Consider the following 18,091-nt stretch of genomic DNA (forward strand, 5'->3'; position numbering starts at 1 on the left):
ATAATTGCATTAAACAAATCAGTCCATTTGTTCTTTCTCATGACCTTATTTTTATCAGAAGGGAACCTCAAAATATTGAAATCTCCCCCTATTAACATAGGTAGCTTTTGGTTACAGCAAACTTCCCCAAGTTCCACTAAGAAATCTTCCTTGTCAGTATCTTGTGCTGCACCATAAACCAACACCAACTTCCACAGCTTCTGCAGTTTCAGATCTTGTAGAGTCACACAGATATAAAATCCCCCCATCACAGTATCAAGGATATCAAATCTGGAGTTCCTGAAACCACCCAGTATACCTCCAGTCCTTCCAATAGAAGGAATCCATTTCCAGGAGAATTGATTCCTAGGATCAATTTTCCTAAAAAATGAAGGATTGTAATTTTTCTTAATGGTCTCCTCCAGACCAATGAAGTCAAGCTGCTGTTCTCTGACAAAATCTGACAAAAAAATGCTCATGCCCTTCTTCCCCACTCCTCTACAGTTCAAGCTGGCACCTATCATAAATATTTGGGGTTTTTCCTCCTGATCCTGGATCCAGTCACAATGCCACACACAGGGTGATCATTGTTGACCTTCTCCTGGGCAGCACATAAACCAGACTGTGCTCCCAACTCCATCCTTCTCTGTCTATTCTTCTCCAGGGACCTTTGGATCTTACAAGCTGACTTCATTCTCTTCTTATTTTTCTTTGATATGAAAGGAGTATAACCTTCACCATCCATCTCTTCCTTACCAAATCCCAGAAACAGAGTGTGTGCACCAGCAGTAACATTTTCAGTTTCTTGAACATTTACATTCTTTTTTATTTTATCAGCCAGATTATGTCTAGCTACCTCTAGAGCTATAATATGGTTATTTTTTTCCAAATCAAAGGAACCAGGAGCAACCCCCATTTCTAAAGCTCTAGCACAAATATCATCATCATTTAAAACATCAAAGGAGTTTACTGAATTAAGATTTGTACCTGGAATGGATCCTGCTTGATTATGATGCCTTGTCCCATCATCAGTCCTGCTGGTTGTGGTGGAATGTCCTGCAATTCTTGAGCTGGCTCTGATGGGTTGCTCCTCCTGCACCCTTAATATATCCCTCCCATCTTGCCTCCTTGTATTTATAGCCAAATTTTCCTCCCGTGTCAAGCTTTCCTGCATCTCATCTTGTAAATGTTCATTTCCAGGTTGAGGTCCATCCATAGGAATGACCACAACAGTTCTTTCATGTTCAAGGGAAGGAACAGCTAAACCCATGATAACACCTTGCACAAACTCTCCTTCTTCTTCATCACCCTGTTCACTAGCTTCTTCTCCACTGCTTCCATAGTCCACCATATCCAGATTATCATTCACACCATCTTGCTGTTCTGGCACATGCATTTCTTGGTCCTCAATGATTGGGTCCATCACTTTCTGATATGTCTTCTGGTGCATAAAAACCTTGTCACTGCCATTCTTAGTCAGAGTATCAAGAAATTTTCTGAAGGACTCATTGTTCTCTGGCACAGGTATATCAGACATATCTGTAGGTAGTTCCTGAGCAAGAGCAGTTACAACATCCCTATGAACATCCTGAAGTGGTGGATTTTCAGTTGAAGTTGACATTCTGTTAACATCAGCAGAGGAGGATGTAGCATTACCCTCAATACTAATAGATGTAAGCCCCATTGCTCTGTTCACTTTTGTAGCAAAAGATTCAGACAACTCATCAGAAATACTTGAGGAACTGACTACAACTTTTTTCCCCTTCTCAGTCTCAGTGTTACTAGCTCTCTGTTGATTTGTCTGGGAGCTCCCTCCACCAATGGCACTTGTGTTCACAGTCCCATTACCTTCTGAAGCATTCCTCTCTTCCTCTCTCCCAGTCCTTTGCCTTTTTGGTGAGCTCTGTTGTGTACCACCATCAATATTTTCCACAACTGCAGCATAATAATTAGCAGGTGTAGAGGAAGGATCAATGACTTCCCTGGTGAATTGAAATTCATAGAACCCCTTTTTGATGGTGCCAATTCTTGAGCTAGGGACCAAAGCAGGTCCTGACATCCAATCTTCACCCATACATATGCAAAATTTCTCAGAAAATTCATATCAAGAGCCAAGGGTACACCAGCCATGCTTGCAACATAGTACACTGTAGATTTATTTCTGTATCTCATAGGAATTCCTTTCACTCTAAACCAAGTTTCCTCCATGACAGCAAATGGTTCAATATCACCAGCCCATTTCTCAATTTTGATAATAGCATCAGGTACTGTCTTCATAAAAAAAATTCCAAAGTGTGAAAGCTCTTCAATACATTTGGCATTAGGGAATCTAGTCACAAACTGATTCTCAGCCGCCACTTTAACATAGAAACGCCATTTGTACCCCATCGTATCTGACCAGACCTGGAATTCATGCTCCATATCTCTAAAAGTAACATCACCTCGCACAACAGTTATCTGTGCATAATTCAGTAATTCTAACGATTGCACTTCAGCTTCTACTGCAGGAATCATGTAAAAACCTTGTCCAAAGTCAGGACTTCCATAGTATGGTGCACGATATTCCCAAGGATCCCTCTCCTGACAAATACTAATATGATGATTCTTCCCACAGTTCAAACAACCTAGAAAATCTTCATTCCTAACATTCTGGAAAGGTAAAGAGCTCAAGGGGGCCTCTGTACTAGCAACAGCAGCCGACGGAGGTACACAGGACCCCGTCGGAGCCGTGCTGGCTAGCGGAACAATGGAAGCTGTGTTGGCTGATCTAACTGCATTTGACTCAAGCGGATCTGAAGTTCTAATGGGGTTAACTGAACTCACCACTGTAGTTTGATTCAGAGGAGCTGATGAGGGTGCCGTGGCGAAGGAGTTCACGGACGAGTCCACACGCGCTCCAGCCATCTCTTGTCGATGAGCCCATCGGTCGCGGTTGTTCGTCGCCGCCATGTCCTCTTTCCTTTGGCGCTCTGCCAAGGCCCGCTCCCTTGCAGTCTTCTCCGTGATGCGGATAGTTTCCGCACGGCGATGTTCTTCCTCCGACCTTCGTTCTTCACTGCGGCGGCGCTCTTCAGATCTGCGCCTCTGCTCCGCCTCATACCTTCTATCTTCCTCCTCCCTTCTCCTGTCTGCATCCCGACGCCTCTCCTCTTCCCATCTTCTCTCATCTTCACGCCTCTCCTCGGCCGATCTGAACCAAGGATTGAAGGGTGGTCGATGATATCCACCACGCATCGCCCTGCGAGGAGGAGAACGACGGGGCGGGCGTCGATCCATCTCAGTAACCACTTGCACGAAGGATCTACTATCACCGGATCTCACCCCTTGCCAGATTCTTGGAGGAGAAAACGATGGTACTTGATTTCGTGGTGGATCTGCGGATTTGACGAAGACGACGCCGCACGTCGCCCTCGATCTAGGGTTCGAGGATGGATAGTTGTGGGAGATGCGGTCTGCGGTTGGTCTAGATATTCCACGGACGGGACTCGTAGCTACAGTGCTGGGCTGAGGCCTAACAGGGAAATCCGCCATGGCTTCATGGCGGGCTGGAGCCCAGAAACCAAATCTCCCGCGCGTACACAGGACGGCGAGATCAATGGCGCAGACCCCTGCTCCTCCGCAATCCTCGGGCTGATCAACACACGGTGATTCGGGAAATTCACCGTCAACCCATTCACGATTCGACGATCTCCAACAATCCTCTCGATTTCCAGCCCTGCGTCATCCGAACAGCAAAACAATTCCACGATCCGATCGGAGAATCGAACCATACCTCCGCGAGCCTTCATCGAAGTAAGCTGCCTTCCAGCGCCAGCACCTCGCCGTCGCGGTCTCCGGCGGACGGGGATCCTCGGCGGCATGGCGGCGCCAGAAATCAGCGGCGTGTCGCCCCTGAGACGTGCGGCTCACGAAACGCTCCATCCGCTCAGCCCATTCGAGCGTCATGGCCGTAATTCCGCTAGCTAGCTATGTACTCCGTACATGGAACGTTTCCCCTCGTATGTCAACCACCATTACCCAGCAGAAAAGACAATGAGACTTAAGGAACAGTGAGACTCAGTATCTCAATCTCGTACAAATCTTTTGGCCCCTGAATTTCCGCAGAAAAATCACACGAAATCAATGAAATTCATGCTGCCAAAATGAACCATGACCACAGCCACAAGGTACTGAACTGATTATAAACCAGAAAGGGACTGAAACAGCGGAATCAAGTACCATGCAATCTTAGCAATTCTGGAATTGTGGACAATACAATAGAGGTCGATTGAAACAAAGCATGTTTGCATAACACTGTCCAGTAATCATGCTAATTATGGGTACTTGCTTCCGTTTTGATCAACCCCTTAGCATCATGCATGCTCTGCGTTGTTGGGGCTGAACTCAATTAAGTCCTTCATATGATTCAGAACCTCTGATATCTGAAAATAGCACACAAACAATCAACACATTGTATAGGGAATCACATAAGTAACTGAAACATCCAATGCACGCCTTAAAAGCTTCAAACGTTGATCTCTCTAAGGATGCCACTATTAACACAACCTCGTGAGGTGCATAAGAATTTTCATTGTACCGGCGAGCAGCTGCATCGGCTGAGGGCATGCCGGAGAGGCTAGAGGCAGGCCAGCCTCCAGAGGAGCCACAGCCAAAGCCGGTGGCGCTTCTTGGCTGCCCATGATCAGGGCGTCCGCAACAGCCAAGGGAACCACAGCGCCACCAGCTGCGGTCTTACTGCCAGCAAGGATGTCGACGGAGAGAGTAGGACGGCGCAGGGGGCCAACCAAAGCGATGGAGTCCACCAGGACCACCGAAGCGGTGACAAAATTGGCCTCCATCATGCCCTTGCTCCCTGGAGATGATGCCGCCTTGCGCAGCGGCAAGCGGAAGAAGGCGTGCTTGCCGGAGGGTCCAAGCACCAGGACGTCGACGATGCCGAGCCTGAGGTTGGCTTGGACGCTGGCGGGCTTGGAAAGAATGGGGACGCCCTCGACGGTTGGCAGTGCAGGCGCGCGGGCAAGGGCACGAGCCACCAAGGAAGCTGTGCGGCTCGCCGTGCGGAACCAGGGACGGCGGCACGCCCAGGGCCTGCATCACATTGGCATACCCAGTGTTGCCCTCCAGGTCAACAAGCCCATCATCATCGTCACCATCAGAGGACAGAGCCTCAAGAATAGGATCAAAATCAGGCCCAGAGGAGTTGCTGTATCTACATAACTCTGACAGAAGTTTCATTCTTTCTTTAGTGTGATGTAGTAGAAGAACAGCAATTCTCTGTCGAGCCAAGTGTTCAAGTTCAGGATATGAACACATTATTGATTCAGGAGTCAGAACAAAGGACTGCTACAGAGCGAGTCGGACCGCTCCCCTTTCCCCATCTACAGTGAAAGAATCACTTTTTCGCCTCCCCGCTTCCGCCACCTCGCCGCCGGCGATCTACCCGATTCCTCGCCTCCGGCAGCCGCTCCGGCGGCGGGAGGGTGGGGAATCGGTAGATCCCGGTGTGTACATAGTGTAGGTAGTAGCAGGGTGCTTGCCGGCGGCGTTCTGGAGAGGATGGCGGCGCCGGAGAAGCTTTTGAGGATGGAGATCATCTTCTCTGTTCTGGGTCCTCTGCTGGAGGCTCGGGGCAGGTCTTCCGTCCACGGTGTGCTTGCGGCTCTTCGGAGCTTCGACGCATCTTCCCTCTTGCTGGCATTCGTGATGGCGGCGCCGGAGTTCGAAGATCTGGATGAAGGTGATGGCGTTGACCAAGTTGGTGTTGCTCATCGTGCGGGATGGAGGCATAGCGCCGAGGACCGTCGACTTCCTTGCTGCCTGAGGGCTCTTCCCAGTCCAACGTTTGTCGGAGGAGTGGCCGCGGGATTCGCCGGCGGAGCGTGCCGTGCGAGCAGGAGGACATCAGAGCTCAGAAGGACTTATTTGTATTTTTTCTTTGTTTCTGGGTTTATCTGTAAGATGCTTGGTTAATGAAATCGGCTTTATCTGCGCAAAAAAAAAAAAGAACAAAGGACTGCTGTACAACATAACAGACTAATTTTGATACAGGATTAGAAGCTCTACTATTGCTTGGTCTAACAAATATAATCAGCCTAACTAGATGCCAAATACCACTAAGCTGGAAACTTTTTTCTATAACACACCCCAATAACAAATAATTTACAAACAAATGTCAGCAAAACACACAGCACTCCTACAGAGGCAATACGAAAGTAAAAATCTTGACTGAAAACCAAGATTCAGCCTGGTAGAAATAGAAGGGCAGCAGTCCCTTTCAAGTAGATTTCAGCCTGGTAGAAATTCAGTCACTCAATCGGCTGCAAAAAAAAAATTCCCAAAGCTTGGATCGATCAACTCATCTCCTCTCCTCGTTTGCCTACAATTTCCGAAGCGGAGGATCTTGGGTCACATACCTTGGAGACGATCATTTGCAGCCGCAGCGATTTCTACAAATGGCGGAGATCCTTTGTTCTTCGAGGAGAGAGAAGGGCGCAGGGAGGATGTAGGTCTTGCAGAAGAGCGAGCGGATGTAGGTCCCGATGTGGAGATGGCGGCGACGCCGCCGTCGACCCCTCCATCAGGAATTGCGAGAGGGGGCTTGCGGAGGGAGGGCGCTGGGAAGAGGAGGTCGAGGCATCGGCGGAGGGGCAGAGGCGTCGTCGAATCTCCCTTGGTCAACGAGGTTGGGGACTGGGGAGCGTCCGCGACTGGGGGCCGTTTTGCGGCTTATGCAGTTTTGCGGTTATCTAGCGGACCACGCGGCCTGACCGCTTTGTCCCGCGAGTAGAGGTGCGGGTTATTTAGCGGCGCCGCGCGGGATTTCTTCGCGGGGCGGACCAGCTGCGTGGCGGGATATCCCGCCCCACTTGAAACCTGACGAGCAGCCAACGCAAATTCCAGGATCAGATATCCTGTGAGGTTGACTGTAATAACCTGCAGCCAACGCAAATTCCAGGACAGCCAACGCAAATTCCAGGATCAGATATCCTGTGAGTATTGACAAAAGGTAAAAGGGGTAGTGAAAAGGGTGTTGACTGTAATAACCATCGTGTCAAATCAGGCAAAGGGTAGGTTCAAAAGTGTTTGCTTTTCCCATTAAATTCTTCACATATAAATTAGCCAGCTGCGAGAAACATTGTGCTGTACTACAACGGAAACAACATAAACATGATTCCCAGAGGATATCTCGCTCTCACACACAAAAAATGCAGGGCATCTCAGTATTGGGATATTTTTTCCTTTGCCCAAGTCAAAAAGTATGAACTCCAATGCTACAAAACATGCAGTGCCCAAACCCAAATTAGGGGCTTGTTGAGATACCACATGCATGCCAACCCCATCGACAAAACTCTCCTGCTCACAGTAGATGGCACTACAGCAGAGCCTCGAGGTCCATCTCAACGAAAGTGCAGGGGTCTGGGATACCGAATTTTCTCAGCACCTGCAAGCAACACAGGATAAGTTACATTACTAATCAAAGTGACCAAATGTGGCTTTTCGTGATCAAGACTGATGAATTACCTCAGCATGGACAATTCCCAAGTATCCAACCTGCTTCCCATCACTAGTAACAATTTTACATTGCCTTTTCGTGAAGAACTCAGGTTCCTGTAGAAAATACATAAGCGAAATAGTAGTTCGTAACAGCAAAGGAATTGTTTGATATACTTGATGAATGCATTGAGAATTTTAAATGCTTACATTTGTTTCAACGTAGTAAGGGTGGCTAAATGTGATGTGCGGAGCTCTCACAATTTTGACAATCCTATCCACCAAACCCATAATCTCCTGCATGGTTCATAATAATCAGCCAATGCACGCAACAAAACACTGTAAATAGCACTTGCACAAAATAATCATGTGCATTACCTCGAATCCAGAATTACTACTACAGTACAAAGCTGCAAGCCGGCGATTATTAGAGGCACCAACATCACGTGACGTATCCAGTACCACTACATCACCAACCTCAAAAATCTGACCACATAACATTGCAAGAATATTAAAACAAAGGGTAGCATTTCCAGTTGGTTGTAACCAATATAATCTATGAAAGCTCTCCCTTTAGAGAACCATGATACAACATCAAAAAGATAATTATGTGCGAGGTAGAACAAATACTAAGCAGATGAAAAACATCTGAACAACAATAAGCACATGAGTATCGTTGTTTGTTTTCTTGAAGTACCTTTATGGGTCTCGGATGGTCTATATTGTGCTTCAGGGTTTTCAACAAACAGGACATAAGACTAGTTCTTACAACCTGCAATATCACAAGGAACAACATACATCACGTACTGTAATTTGCTCATGGAAATTATATTTGAAGATTTACATAAGAAACAACTGATCAACATATAAAATTGCATTGATTTCTTTTTCACTAGATAAGCGAAGCAGCTAAATATGAATGACCACAGATACCAGGAGTACGATAACAATATATGACCACATATATAATGATTTTGGGTGTGTTTGGTTTGAGCCCAAGTTTGCCCTAACCAGAAATTTGGCTAGCCAAAATATAAGGCAAGGTTTGGCTTGCCAAATAGTTGGTCAATGTTGGCAAGAAAAATGAACTAGATTGAGCAAAGGAGCATTGACATGCCAAAAAATGGCAACCATGCAAGCACAGACCAAAATGTTGATTATGACCAAATATTGGTAGGATGCGTTTTAGTGACAACCCAAGCATACCCTTGTATACATAGGTAAGTTGTTGATAATTATTCTAGAAAAGAAATCTAACAAAGATACTAGGCATAGAAGGTCAACTCAATAAATCAAAGGTTACACTAACTGTTGATTAACTGTATGCAGTTGACAGCAGAAACTAGGAATTTTTTATGGCAGACAGCTCTAACAAATAAATAAATGATCCGGTCATAAAGACGGCCTTATATACTTGAGCATTTCACCTCAAATTCAGAAGTACGGGGGTTTGCAATAATGACTGCTTTATTTCCATCATCTTTCCTGTTTATCATGTCAAAGTTTTCTTCATACGAAGTTAAAACAAACGTGAGCACCTCCATATAGCCCGCTCTTGTAACCTGCCACACAAACGTTTTTTTTTCCAGTAAATTGTCAGATGGTGAATATATGTATACAGAACACAGGTGAATGATTGATAAGAGGTACTCCTCTGTTCCTAAATATAAGATGTTCCGGCAGCTCACATTGAACTGCCAAAACGTCTTATATTTAGGAACAGAGGAAGTACTGAATATTTTAAGCACATACCTCAGCACGAATTTTATCAGAGAAACGGTTTAGTGGTTGCCTTCCACCTATGGTCATCGATTTCGGCTTTGACTTTGGCACATTATTGTACCCATAAGCTATAGCAACATCCTTTATGGAACAAAAATAATAGTAGAGAACCAAAATATTAAAAATATGGAAATAATAAATACAAAAATGACTATCAGAGGTTGGGAATTGCATATTTTACCTCCGCCAAATCACAAGCATGGAGAACGTCACTTCTCGTAGGAGGGACAGAAACTGAAATACGAGGCTCCCCTTTTGATGGACAAGGTTCTGCTTGCAATTGCATTTTGTTCAGAAGGGAGATAACCTGCAGTTTCAAATACAGTCAAATCATTTCACTTGTCCAAGCACTAAAACATAAATTCAGAGAATCCAAGCAGAAAATTACATTAGTAGCTATCAAAATCATTTGTTTTACTTAATCTTAGGCATTAAAAAACTAACTACTCTACAACAAATATTAAAACCTGTCAAGTGTCAAATATTATCTGGATATGAGGTTCATCTTTCATGTAAAAGATATGCGGTACCATCCCTCAGGCACTAACAAAATATACCTGTGTCTCATCTAGGGAGATGCCAATGCGACCAAGAATCTCAGAGATTGAAGCCTCCATTTTGTAACATGAAAGATCAGGGTAAATGGCTTTGCTTCCATCATAAGATATAACTTCAACAGGTTCGACTTCAAACTTATTTTCACAGTACTCTGAGAACATTGCAACCTAGACACATAAGCAACAAGTACATCAACAAAACAACTTTAATCTTCATCCCAAAGGACCATATATTTTCCATCAAAAAGATAGTATTAGATTACACCTACCATTGTATTCAAAACAATATTTGCTTTTGTAAGGTCGGTGGCAGTGCATTCGATAAACACATTCCTTGTCTTCAGGGTGATAGCAGAGTGTGCACCATTGATGATAGGAGGCAAAGATAACACAGTTCTGCAAATTATTGAAGTGTGAGCTGTATGACAGTATGAGCAGTACAAATCAAGGATCAAAAAATAACACCAGAAAATCCCAGCTACAAACAATATCTACATCATAAATATTAAGCACTGAAATGGTAACCTAATCTGGGCCTTTCCTTGTGAGAAAAAGAATTTGAGAAATCTAAGCCATAGTTTGGAATTGGTTTACCTGTTGCTATCATATATAACTGGGAATTCTGGAGAGTTTTCGATTATATGCAAAAACTTCTTTAACTTCATGTCTGACTGCCAAAAAGAAAGCATAAACTATCAAATATGTACAGACAGAGTACCTAAACAAAATCAGATCTCAGAACCTAGAATAGAACTACAGAACATTATGGTTGTGATCATGAGAGGCAATATTAGGAATAGCAATGTCACTACAAAACTGTAGCGTGACTACTTACTTTGTAGAAATCCATCAATTTATCTGCTGTGAAATGACGCTCCTGAACCATATACCAAAGCAAACAGAGGAATATGTCAGTCAAAACCTCTGCTATCCCATAAACTGAACAAAAGGCTGCAATTATTTTCTAAGAAAAACGTGCAAAATAGGCATAGCATATCTCCTGACTGAGAGTGGTGAGTTATTCTACCTGCTTTAATGGGACAAAATTTATTTCCTGGGGTGGTAGAGCCTGAAAAGATTAATCAAAATGTCAAAATAAGGATGAAAGGAATCAATATGGACATTTGCATTGCAAAATCATCAACTACTTCCTCCGTTCGAAAATAAGTGTCACAGATTTGTCTAGATTCGCATGTATCTAAATACTACAACGCATCTAGATACATGCAAATCTAGACAAATCTGTGACAATTATTTTGGAACGGTACATAAGAAAAAAATATTCATACTCTGTAATCAAAATGAGAATCACAAAGAGGTTTGTATAATTGCTGGCAAGGTCAATTTTTTTTGCCAACATCTTTAAAAATAATTTCTTCAGCGTATGGATCTATAGGCTGGGATACACCAGACAGTAGGGAGCATCTTGAGCTTGCCTTATAAGCTTCAGGCCATAAAGCACTAGGTGTAAATAACACGGCTTAAGTCTCGACAGATTTTGGCTTATCTAAAACGCTGGTTGAAAGGTGCTTCATCATCATATATTAATATAAGGTGTATTTCAAGCTTTCCCGTGAAGACTCCCAGTTTATAGGTACTCAGCTCTTGGTGACCATAGGACAGGCCTGAATCTCCCCAATCAGCGACTAAGGCAGTGGAAGGGAGCTTTTGGACCAATAAACTGAAGCCATAACATGAGCTAGCTTAGTGGAGAAGTGCAAAATTAACTAAATGGATCACAATAAATCATGTGTTTCTCTATCTCTAAAAAAATACATAGATCCTCCAACAGAGATACATGCCCAACACCTACTCTGCCAACCATAGAAAAGAAACGGAAACATGCAGAACACATGCAAAGAGAGTGCCAACCATAGAAATGCAAAGAGAGTAAGCTAGGATGTGCCTCCCATATATATATAGAGCTGGCAGGGATGCAATTAAGATAATCGTGAGCCTCAGCTAAGGCTGTGTTTAGAAATGCAGTGTACAGGATAATCCAGCTTTTCCAATCGGCTATTGCTATCTTACTATTTATGTACATAATATTTTCCTGCTTTTGTGGCTTTTTGCGTGGCAGACTGTAAAATAAGTTCACCACAAACTAAGCCTAACAGGTTATACTGGCTGATTGCAGCAAGGTTGCAGATTTACCTCGTATGAGAAGGGTCCTTGTAGAGTGTCCAAATCATGGGTACCAATAGCAACTAGCGTTCTCTTCCTGTTGTCCATCACAGCATAGTCTTAGTCAACAAATTATTGGTGATCTTCAACTCAAATACAACAAACTACCAAATGAAAGCGGACGAGTTATACCGGCAAATATTTTGGTGGAGTTTGTCTTGAAGATCAATGAAGCTGTTGTATCTGATTTCATCAAAAGTTACTCCTCTTAGGACGGCACAAACTATGTATGGTCTAATTTGTGAAGTCTGCAGAAGAAATTAAATATCCATTAGTCACAGCTTTAACATTCCTTTTGTAGATGAGCATTATCATCCACTATCATTCTGGTGAAACAGGGTGAACGTTTTCAAACATGAAATTACTCCATCACTTCATGTGTTGTCTGCCCCTACTGTCTAGCATCTCAAAGCTTGCACATGTTAAGATCTAAGATTTTTCTATCTTCTTGCTATATTAATATAGTCAGGGGCTCAGGGCTAAAAGAAAAACATTTACAACATGCATAGATTAAGCCTAACCAAACAAATGTATAGAAACTAAACTAGAGTACTACATATTGTTCTTGCTTTGTCTTCCCAAATTTCCATATTTGACACTCACTTGACTTGTTGAGTCATTTCTCCTTTTAAAAAACATTATTAGCGGTTATCCCGAATATCCAAAAAATAAGTTGTTAAAGAGGTCCCCCAATTTAATTCAAACATCAAAACCCTTAATTCTGTTCTTCCATTTTAACTGCAGCCAATATAAACTCATTACCAATAGCAAAACTTTGTTCATCCATTTTAACTAGAGCCAGTATATATTCATTTCTGTAGAATAGGAATTGAAAACTTGAAAGATGCCGTAACATGGTCGTAAGAAAGAAATCATAAGAAACAACATGTATATCATCATATGTATAATAATGAGTTCGATAAGAGTACAATAGTGTAAAACGGGCCTGGCTGGTCAAACCCCATTACCTCTTTCTTAACATGCATCTGAAGCATCGAACCATTGGGGACCGATGAAAGTTTGAAAACAGGGGTTGCTTCGGTCCCAATGAAAATGCGAAGAGATCTTGCTATTCCTTCAAGGCATAACAAATCGTATCTGCATGCATTGTAATAGAGATCCAACTGCATAAGTAATGCGACAATATTCGATTGTGATGTTTTGAAGACAAACAAGTGGCCCAGGAAGTAGAACTATTTGAAGCCTTGTGTCATGTCAGACATATACAAGAAAGCAATACTACATGTCTTCAACACACTAGAAAATACAGAATGGAGAGCAGCAGACGAAAATGAATATAACTAGACATGTTGAATGAATCCAAACTAGATGCCGAGACAAAACAGAATGACCACACATGGACAGAAATCGCATCATACTAACTCAACTGACAACATTTTAGTCAGTGGTACAAACAAATGAGCTGTGAAATTGACTGACTGACCTATTGGCGGCAACCTCAATCTTGTAGATGACCTCTTCATCGCCGTCAGCTTCGCCGTCTTCGTCCAGGTGCTTCTCCTTCCGGATGATGGCCTTCTCCGTGGTCTACACAAAAGCAGGGAGGCAAATCAGATCAAAGCCCGAATAGTTAAGCACGCGAGCAAAGAGAGATGGATGGCGCAGATCCGAGCGGCTGGCTCACCACGTCATCGAGCTCGATGCCGAAGTCGAAGCAGAGCTTCTCGAATTCCTCCTGGGCTGCGGGAAAGCAAGGAGATTAGTTTGGTGTTGTGCGGCGCGAGGAGGGGGGAGGGGGGAAGGGGACGGGGAGGAGTGGCTTACTGTAGACCCTGCCGAGTGCGGCGAAGAGGCGGTCGCGGCCGACGCTTACCGTGGGCATCGCGGGCGGCTGCGGCGGCTTGTTGGCGGCGGGGCGCGCGCTGGAGTTTGGGAAACCTAGCGAGCGACGGCGGCGGAGGCGATGAGGTGAGGGTGCTGGGTGTGGGTAGTGGGTAGTGGGGGGAGAGAGGTCGGGGGTTTGGCCTGACAGGTAGGACATGATTTTCGGTTTTATCACGTGCAGCGCGCGCGGCGCGCACAACAACTTGACGTGCACGAAACTCTCGAAAAATGAAAACTTGGCTGCCACGATCGGTTCGGTTTCCTAAAATTGTAGACCGGTTCGGCCCTCGGTTGTTAGACCATCTCCACTCGTTTGGCCCTCCCCACACCGAAATTCGGACGAAACAACCGCTGGATTGGACGAAATTAATTCGTGGGGAGAACCATATTTCCAGTCGTCCACTCGGAGTTCGGCGGACAAAGTCGAAATTCAAACAAGTCGTCCTCCCGCTACAAATTCGATCGGCAAAAGGATCAGCCATAGATCGGCGATCGAAGGAAAATTACACTGAAACAGGGGCGTCGGTAGGCGCCGGAGACGACGAAGAACTGGCCGGAGCGGGTCGGAGGTTGTCGCTGCGATGTCCCTCGTACCAATTCCTCGTCTCCTCGTCCACCAGTTCCGTGTTGCCGCCCATCAGAAACGCCAAGTCTGGGTTCCTCTTCTTCGCCGCCGCCGTCGTCTTCAGCAGGGCGATCCGGGCGCCTTGGTTGGCGAGCATCTCCCTCCACCTGTCGTCGAACTTGTCGTCCCTCCCGGCGGCGTGCGTCCTCGCGTCGGCCCAGCACTTGTCGAACGACGCCTGCAGCCGCTCGGCGGGATGGCCCATCTTTTTGAGATCTTTGAGCTTTTTCTGGCCGAGTTCCGGGTGGCCATCCGACGAGTCTCGCGCCGAAGCGTCGGGGTTGTACTGTTCGGTTTGCTCTTCGAGAGGCTCGTGCGGGTTTCCGTCCACTTCTCGCACTTCTCGATGCGGGAGTAGACGTTCAGAAACTTGAACTGCAAGCCGGTGTCGTCGTGCTACATGTCGAAAGCACGGCGCACCTGGGGAAAAAGAGGACGGTGATATGGGTCAGCTCACGGCGATCAGTAGGTCGACGGAGGAGGCACGGCGTATGCATACCATGGTTTCAAAGTCTTCGCCGCTCACCGGCGTTTTTTTTGAGCTCCTCTTGTATGCCGTGCCATTTGCTGCACGCCGTCTGTATGATCCCCCAATGGATGGCCATGGCCTTGTCTCCCCGGTTCATGATCGTCTTGTTGAAGTAGGGATCGACGAGCTTGCGCTCGTCGAACGCCGCCTTCACTCGAAGCCAATACGTGTCGAAGGACTGATTCGCCCCGGTTATGCCGTCCATGGACACGGTCATCCAAGCTTCGGCGAGGCACTCCTCTTCCCTCGGCGTCCATTTGATGCGCGGTTCGGCCGGCGACGCGTCCTTCTTCCTCTTCTTCTTTCCCTTCGGCGGGTTGTCGTCGGCGACCTCGACTTGGGTTGGTTCTTCCTCTTCTTCTTCTTCTTCTTCTTCGACGGCTTGGCTTCCGTCGGCCACATCCTCCACCCACCGGTTGCGCTCCGTGATGACCCACAAGTATAGGGGATCGCAACAGTCTTCGAGGGAAGTAAAACCCAAATTTATTGATTCGACACAAGGGGAGGTAAAGAATACTTATAAGCCTTAACAACTGAGTCGTCAATTCAGCTGCACCTGGAAAAGCACTAGTAACAGGGGTGATGTGAAAGCAGCAGTAATATGGGAGCAATAGTAAAAGTAACACAGCAGTAGTAGCAGTCAATGTTAAGGAAATCGGTAATCGTTAACTGCTCGGCCGGCTTGGGAGTAGCGATTAATCGGAATTTGGACGATTAACTAATTTAATCGGTCGGCTATTAATCGGTGCAACCTACATAAATTAGCACTTAAAACAATTTATATAATAAAAATAATATTATATGAGCCTCTATATATCTCTCCCTACTTCTCTAAAGCCTAAAATCCTAGAAAAATATTGTAAATCTACTTTATTGGGGAGGGGTAGCGACTGTATTAGCGATATGCATTGAAAATATTGTAACTTTTTTGACCAAGTGTGGTAGTTAATCGGGAAAATACCTAGTAATCGGACTTTCGGACTGATTAATCGGGCTAAAAGATTAACACAAGAGATTAATGGTAATCGACACGGTCAAGCCCCTAGTAGCGATTAATCGGCCTAGTAATCGTTGAATCGGCCTAGTTTTTGAACAGTGGTAGCAGTAATATGAGAGCAATGGCACCAGAAAATAGTTGATACTACTTCCAATGTCATATAGAAACGAGTATATGATGATGAGAGATGGACCGGAGTTCCCAGCTATCTACACTAGTGGTAACTCTCCAATAACAAGTGTTGGGTGAACAAATTACAGTTGGGCAATTGATATGATTGAAATAGCATTAAGACAGAACATCAAGATCATTAATCATGTAGGCATGTTTTCCATATATAGTCATACGTGCTCGCAATGAGAAACTTGTACAACATCTTTTGTCCTACCAGCCGGTGGCAGCCGGGCCTCTAGGGAATCTACTGGAAATTAAGGCACTCCTTTTAATAGAGCATCGGAGCAAAGCATTAACACTCCGTGAAAACATGTGATCCTCATATCTAAGCCTTCCCCTCCAGTTGTCCCAATTTCTGTCACTTTGGGGCCTTTGGTTCCGGACATAGACATGTGCATACAACTTGTAAATACAATCTAAGCAATAAGTATAGAGCTTAAATCTAAGATCATGCCACTCGGGCCCTAGTGACAAGCATTAAACACAACAAGATTGCAACAACAATAACTTCATAAACTTTGTAGATAGACAATCATAATGTAACAATCCATCGGATCCCGACAAACACAACACCGATTACATCAGATGAATCTCAATCATGTAAGGCAGCTCATGAGATCATTGTATTGAAGTACATAGGGGAGAGAATACCAACTAGCTACAGCTAGAACCCGTAGTCCATGGGGGAACTACTCACGGAGCATGATGGAGGCGGTGGCGTTGATGGAGATGGCTTCCGGGGGCACTTCCCCGTCCCGGCAGGGTGCCGGAACAGAGACTTCTGTCCCCCGAATTGGAGTTTCGCGATGGTGGCGGCGCCCCTGGAGTCTTTCTAGAGTTTCGTCAATCGGTATCACGTTTTTAGGTCTCCAGGGCTTAAATAGGCGAAGAGTCGGAGTCGGAGGGGCCACGGGGCCACCTCACACTAGGGCGGCGCGCCCCCCTCCTGGGCCGCGCCGGCCACACGTGTGGGGCCCCCAGGGCTCCCCTCTTGTCCCCCTTTGACTTTCTGGAAGGTTCCGGGAAAAATAAGATGCTGGGTCTTCGTTTCGTCGAATTCCGAGAATATTGCCCGAACAGCCTTTCTGGAACCAAAAACAGCAGAAAACAGGAACTGACACTTCGGCATCTTGTTAATAGGTTAGTTCCGGAAAATGCATAAAAACATTATAAAGTGCAAGCAAAACATGTAAGTATTGTCATAAAACAAGCATGGAATATCAGAAATTATAGGTACGTTGGAGACGTATCAGCATCCCCAAGCTTAGTTCCTGCTCGCCCTCGAGTAGGTAAACGATAAAAAGAGTAATTTCTGTAGTGACATGCTACTTACATAACCTTGATCATACTATTATAAAGCATATGAGATGAATTCAGTAACTCAAGGCAATGATCTATAGTTGCTAACAAATAGATAACATATAGCAAAACTTTTCATGAATAGTACTTTCAAGACAAGCATCAAAAGTCTTGCATAAGAGTTAACTCATAAGGCAATAAATTCAAAGTAAAGGCATTGAAGCAACACAGAGGAAGATTTAAGTTTCAGCAGTTGCTTTCAACTTTCAACATGCATATCTCATGGATAATTGTCAACACAAAGTAATATGATGAATGCAAATAAGCAAGTATGTAAGAATCAATGCACAGTTGACACAAGCGTTTGCTTCTAAGATGGAAGGAAATAGGTAAACTGACTCAACATAAAGTAAAAGAAAGGCCCTTCGTAGAGGGAAGCAGGGATTAAATCATGTGCTAGAACTTTTTAAGTTTTGAAATCATATAGAGAGTATAAAAGTAAAGTTTTGAGAGGTGTTTGTTGTTGTCAACGAATGATAGTGGGTACTCTAACTACCTCATCAACCAGACTTCCAAGAGCGGCTCCCATGAAGGACGTTATCTCTACCAGCAAGGTAGATCATCCCTCT

The 18,091-nt window shown here is 44.8% G+C and overlaps 1 protein-coding gene and 1 long non-coding RNA gene across 2 annotated transcripts; both read right to left on the reverse strand.

Annotated features, from left to right (window-relative positions):
- Positions 1-4,185: 4,185 nt before the first annotated feature.
- LOC127321448 (uncharacterized) lies at positions 4,186-5,335 on the reverse strand. The gene is made up of 2 exons (XR_011744839.1): positions 4,556-5,335; positions 4,186-4,400 (listed from the first exon to the last, which is right to left on the reverse strand). It is a non-coding gene; the product is annotated as an uncharacterized lncRNA (long non-coding RNA).
- Positions 5,336-7,047: 1,712 nt separating this feature from the next.
- Positions 7,048-13,966, reverse strand: LOC127321461 (phenylalanine--tRNA ligase beta subunit, cytoplasmic). Its single transcript, XM_051350500.2, has 19 exons — positions 13,779-13,966; positions 13,639-13,694; positions 13,438-13,541; positions 12,962-13,091; positions 12,126-12,241; positions 11,964-12,030; positions 10,837-10,878; positions 10,645-10,686; positions 10,404-10,480; positions 10,079-10,205; positions 9,810-9,977; positions 9,434-9,559; positions 9,223-9,333; positions 8,898-9,032; positions 8,168-8,242; positions 7,849-7,956; positions 7,681-7,767; positions 7,501-7,587; positions 7,048-7,420 (listed from the first exon to the last, which is right to left on the reverse strand). Exons 1-19 carry the CDS (start codon positions 13,834-13,836, stop codon positions 7,352-7,354), a joined length of 1,785 nt encoding a protein of 594 aa, XP_051206460.1. The 5' UTR covers positions 13,837-13,966; the 3' UTR covers positions 7,048-7,351.
- Positions 13,967-18,091: the final 4,125 nt, after the last annotated feature.

Source organism: Lolium perenne, chromosome 5 (assembly GCF_019359855.2).
Source record: "Lolium perenne isolate Kyuss_39 chromosome 5, Kyuss_2.0, whole genome shotgun sequence".
Lineage (NCBI taxonomy): Eukaryota > Viridiplantae > Streptophyta > Magnoliopsida > Poales > Poaceae > Lolium > Lolium perenne.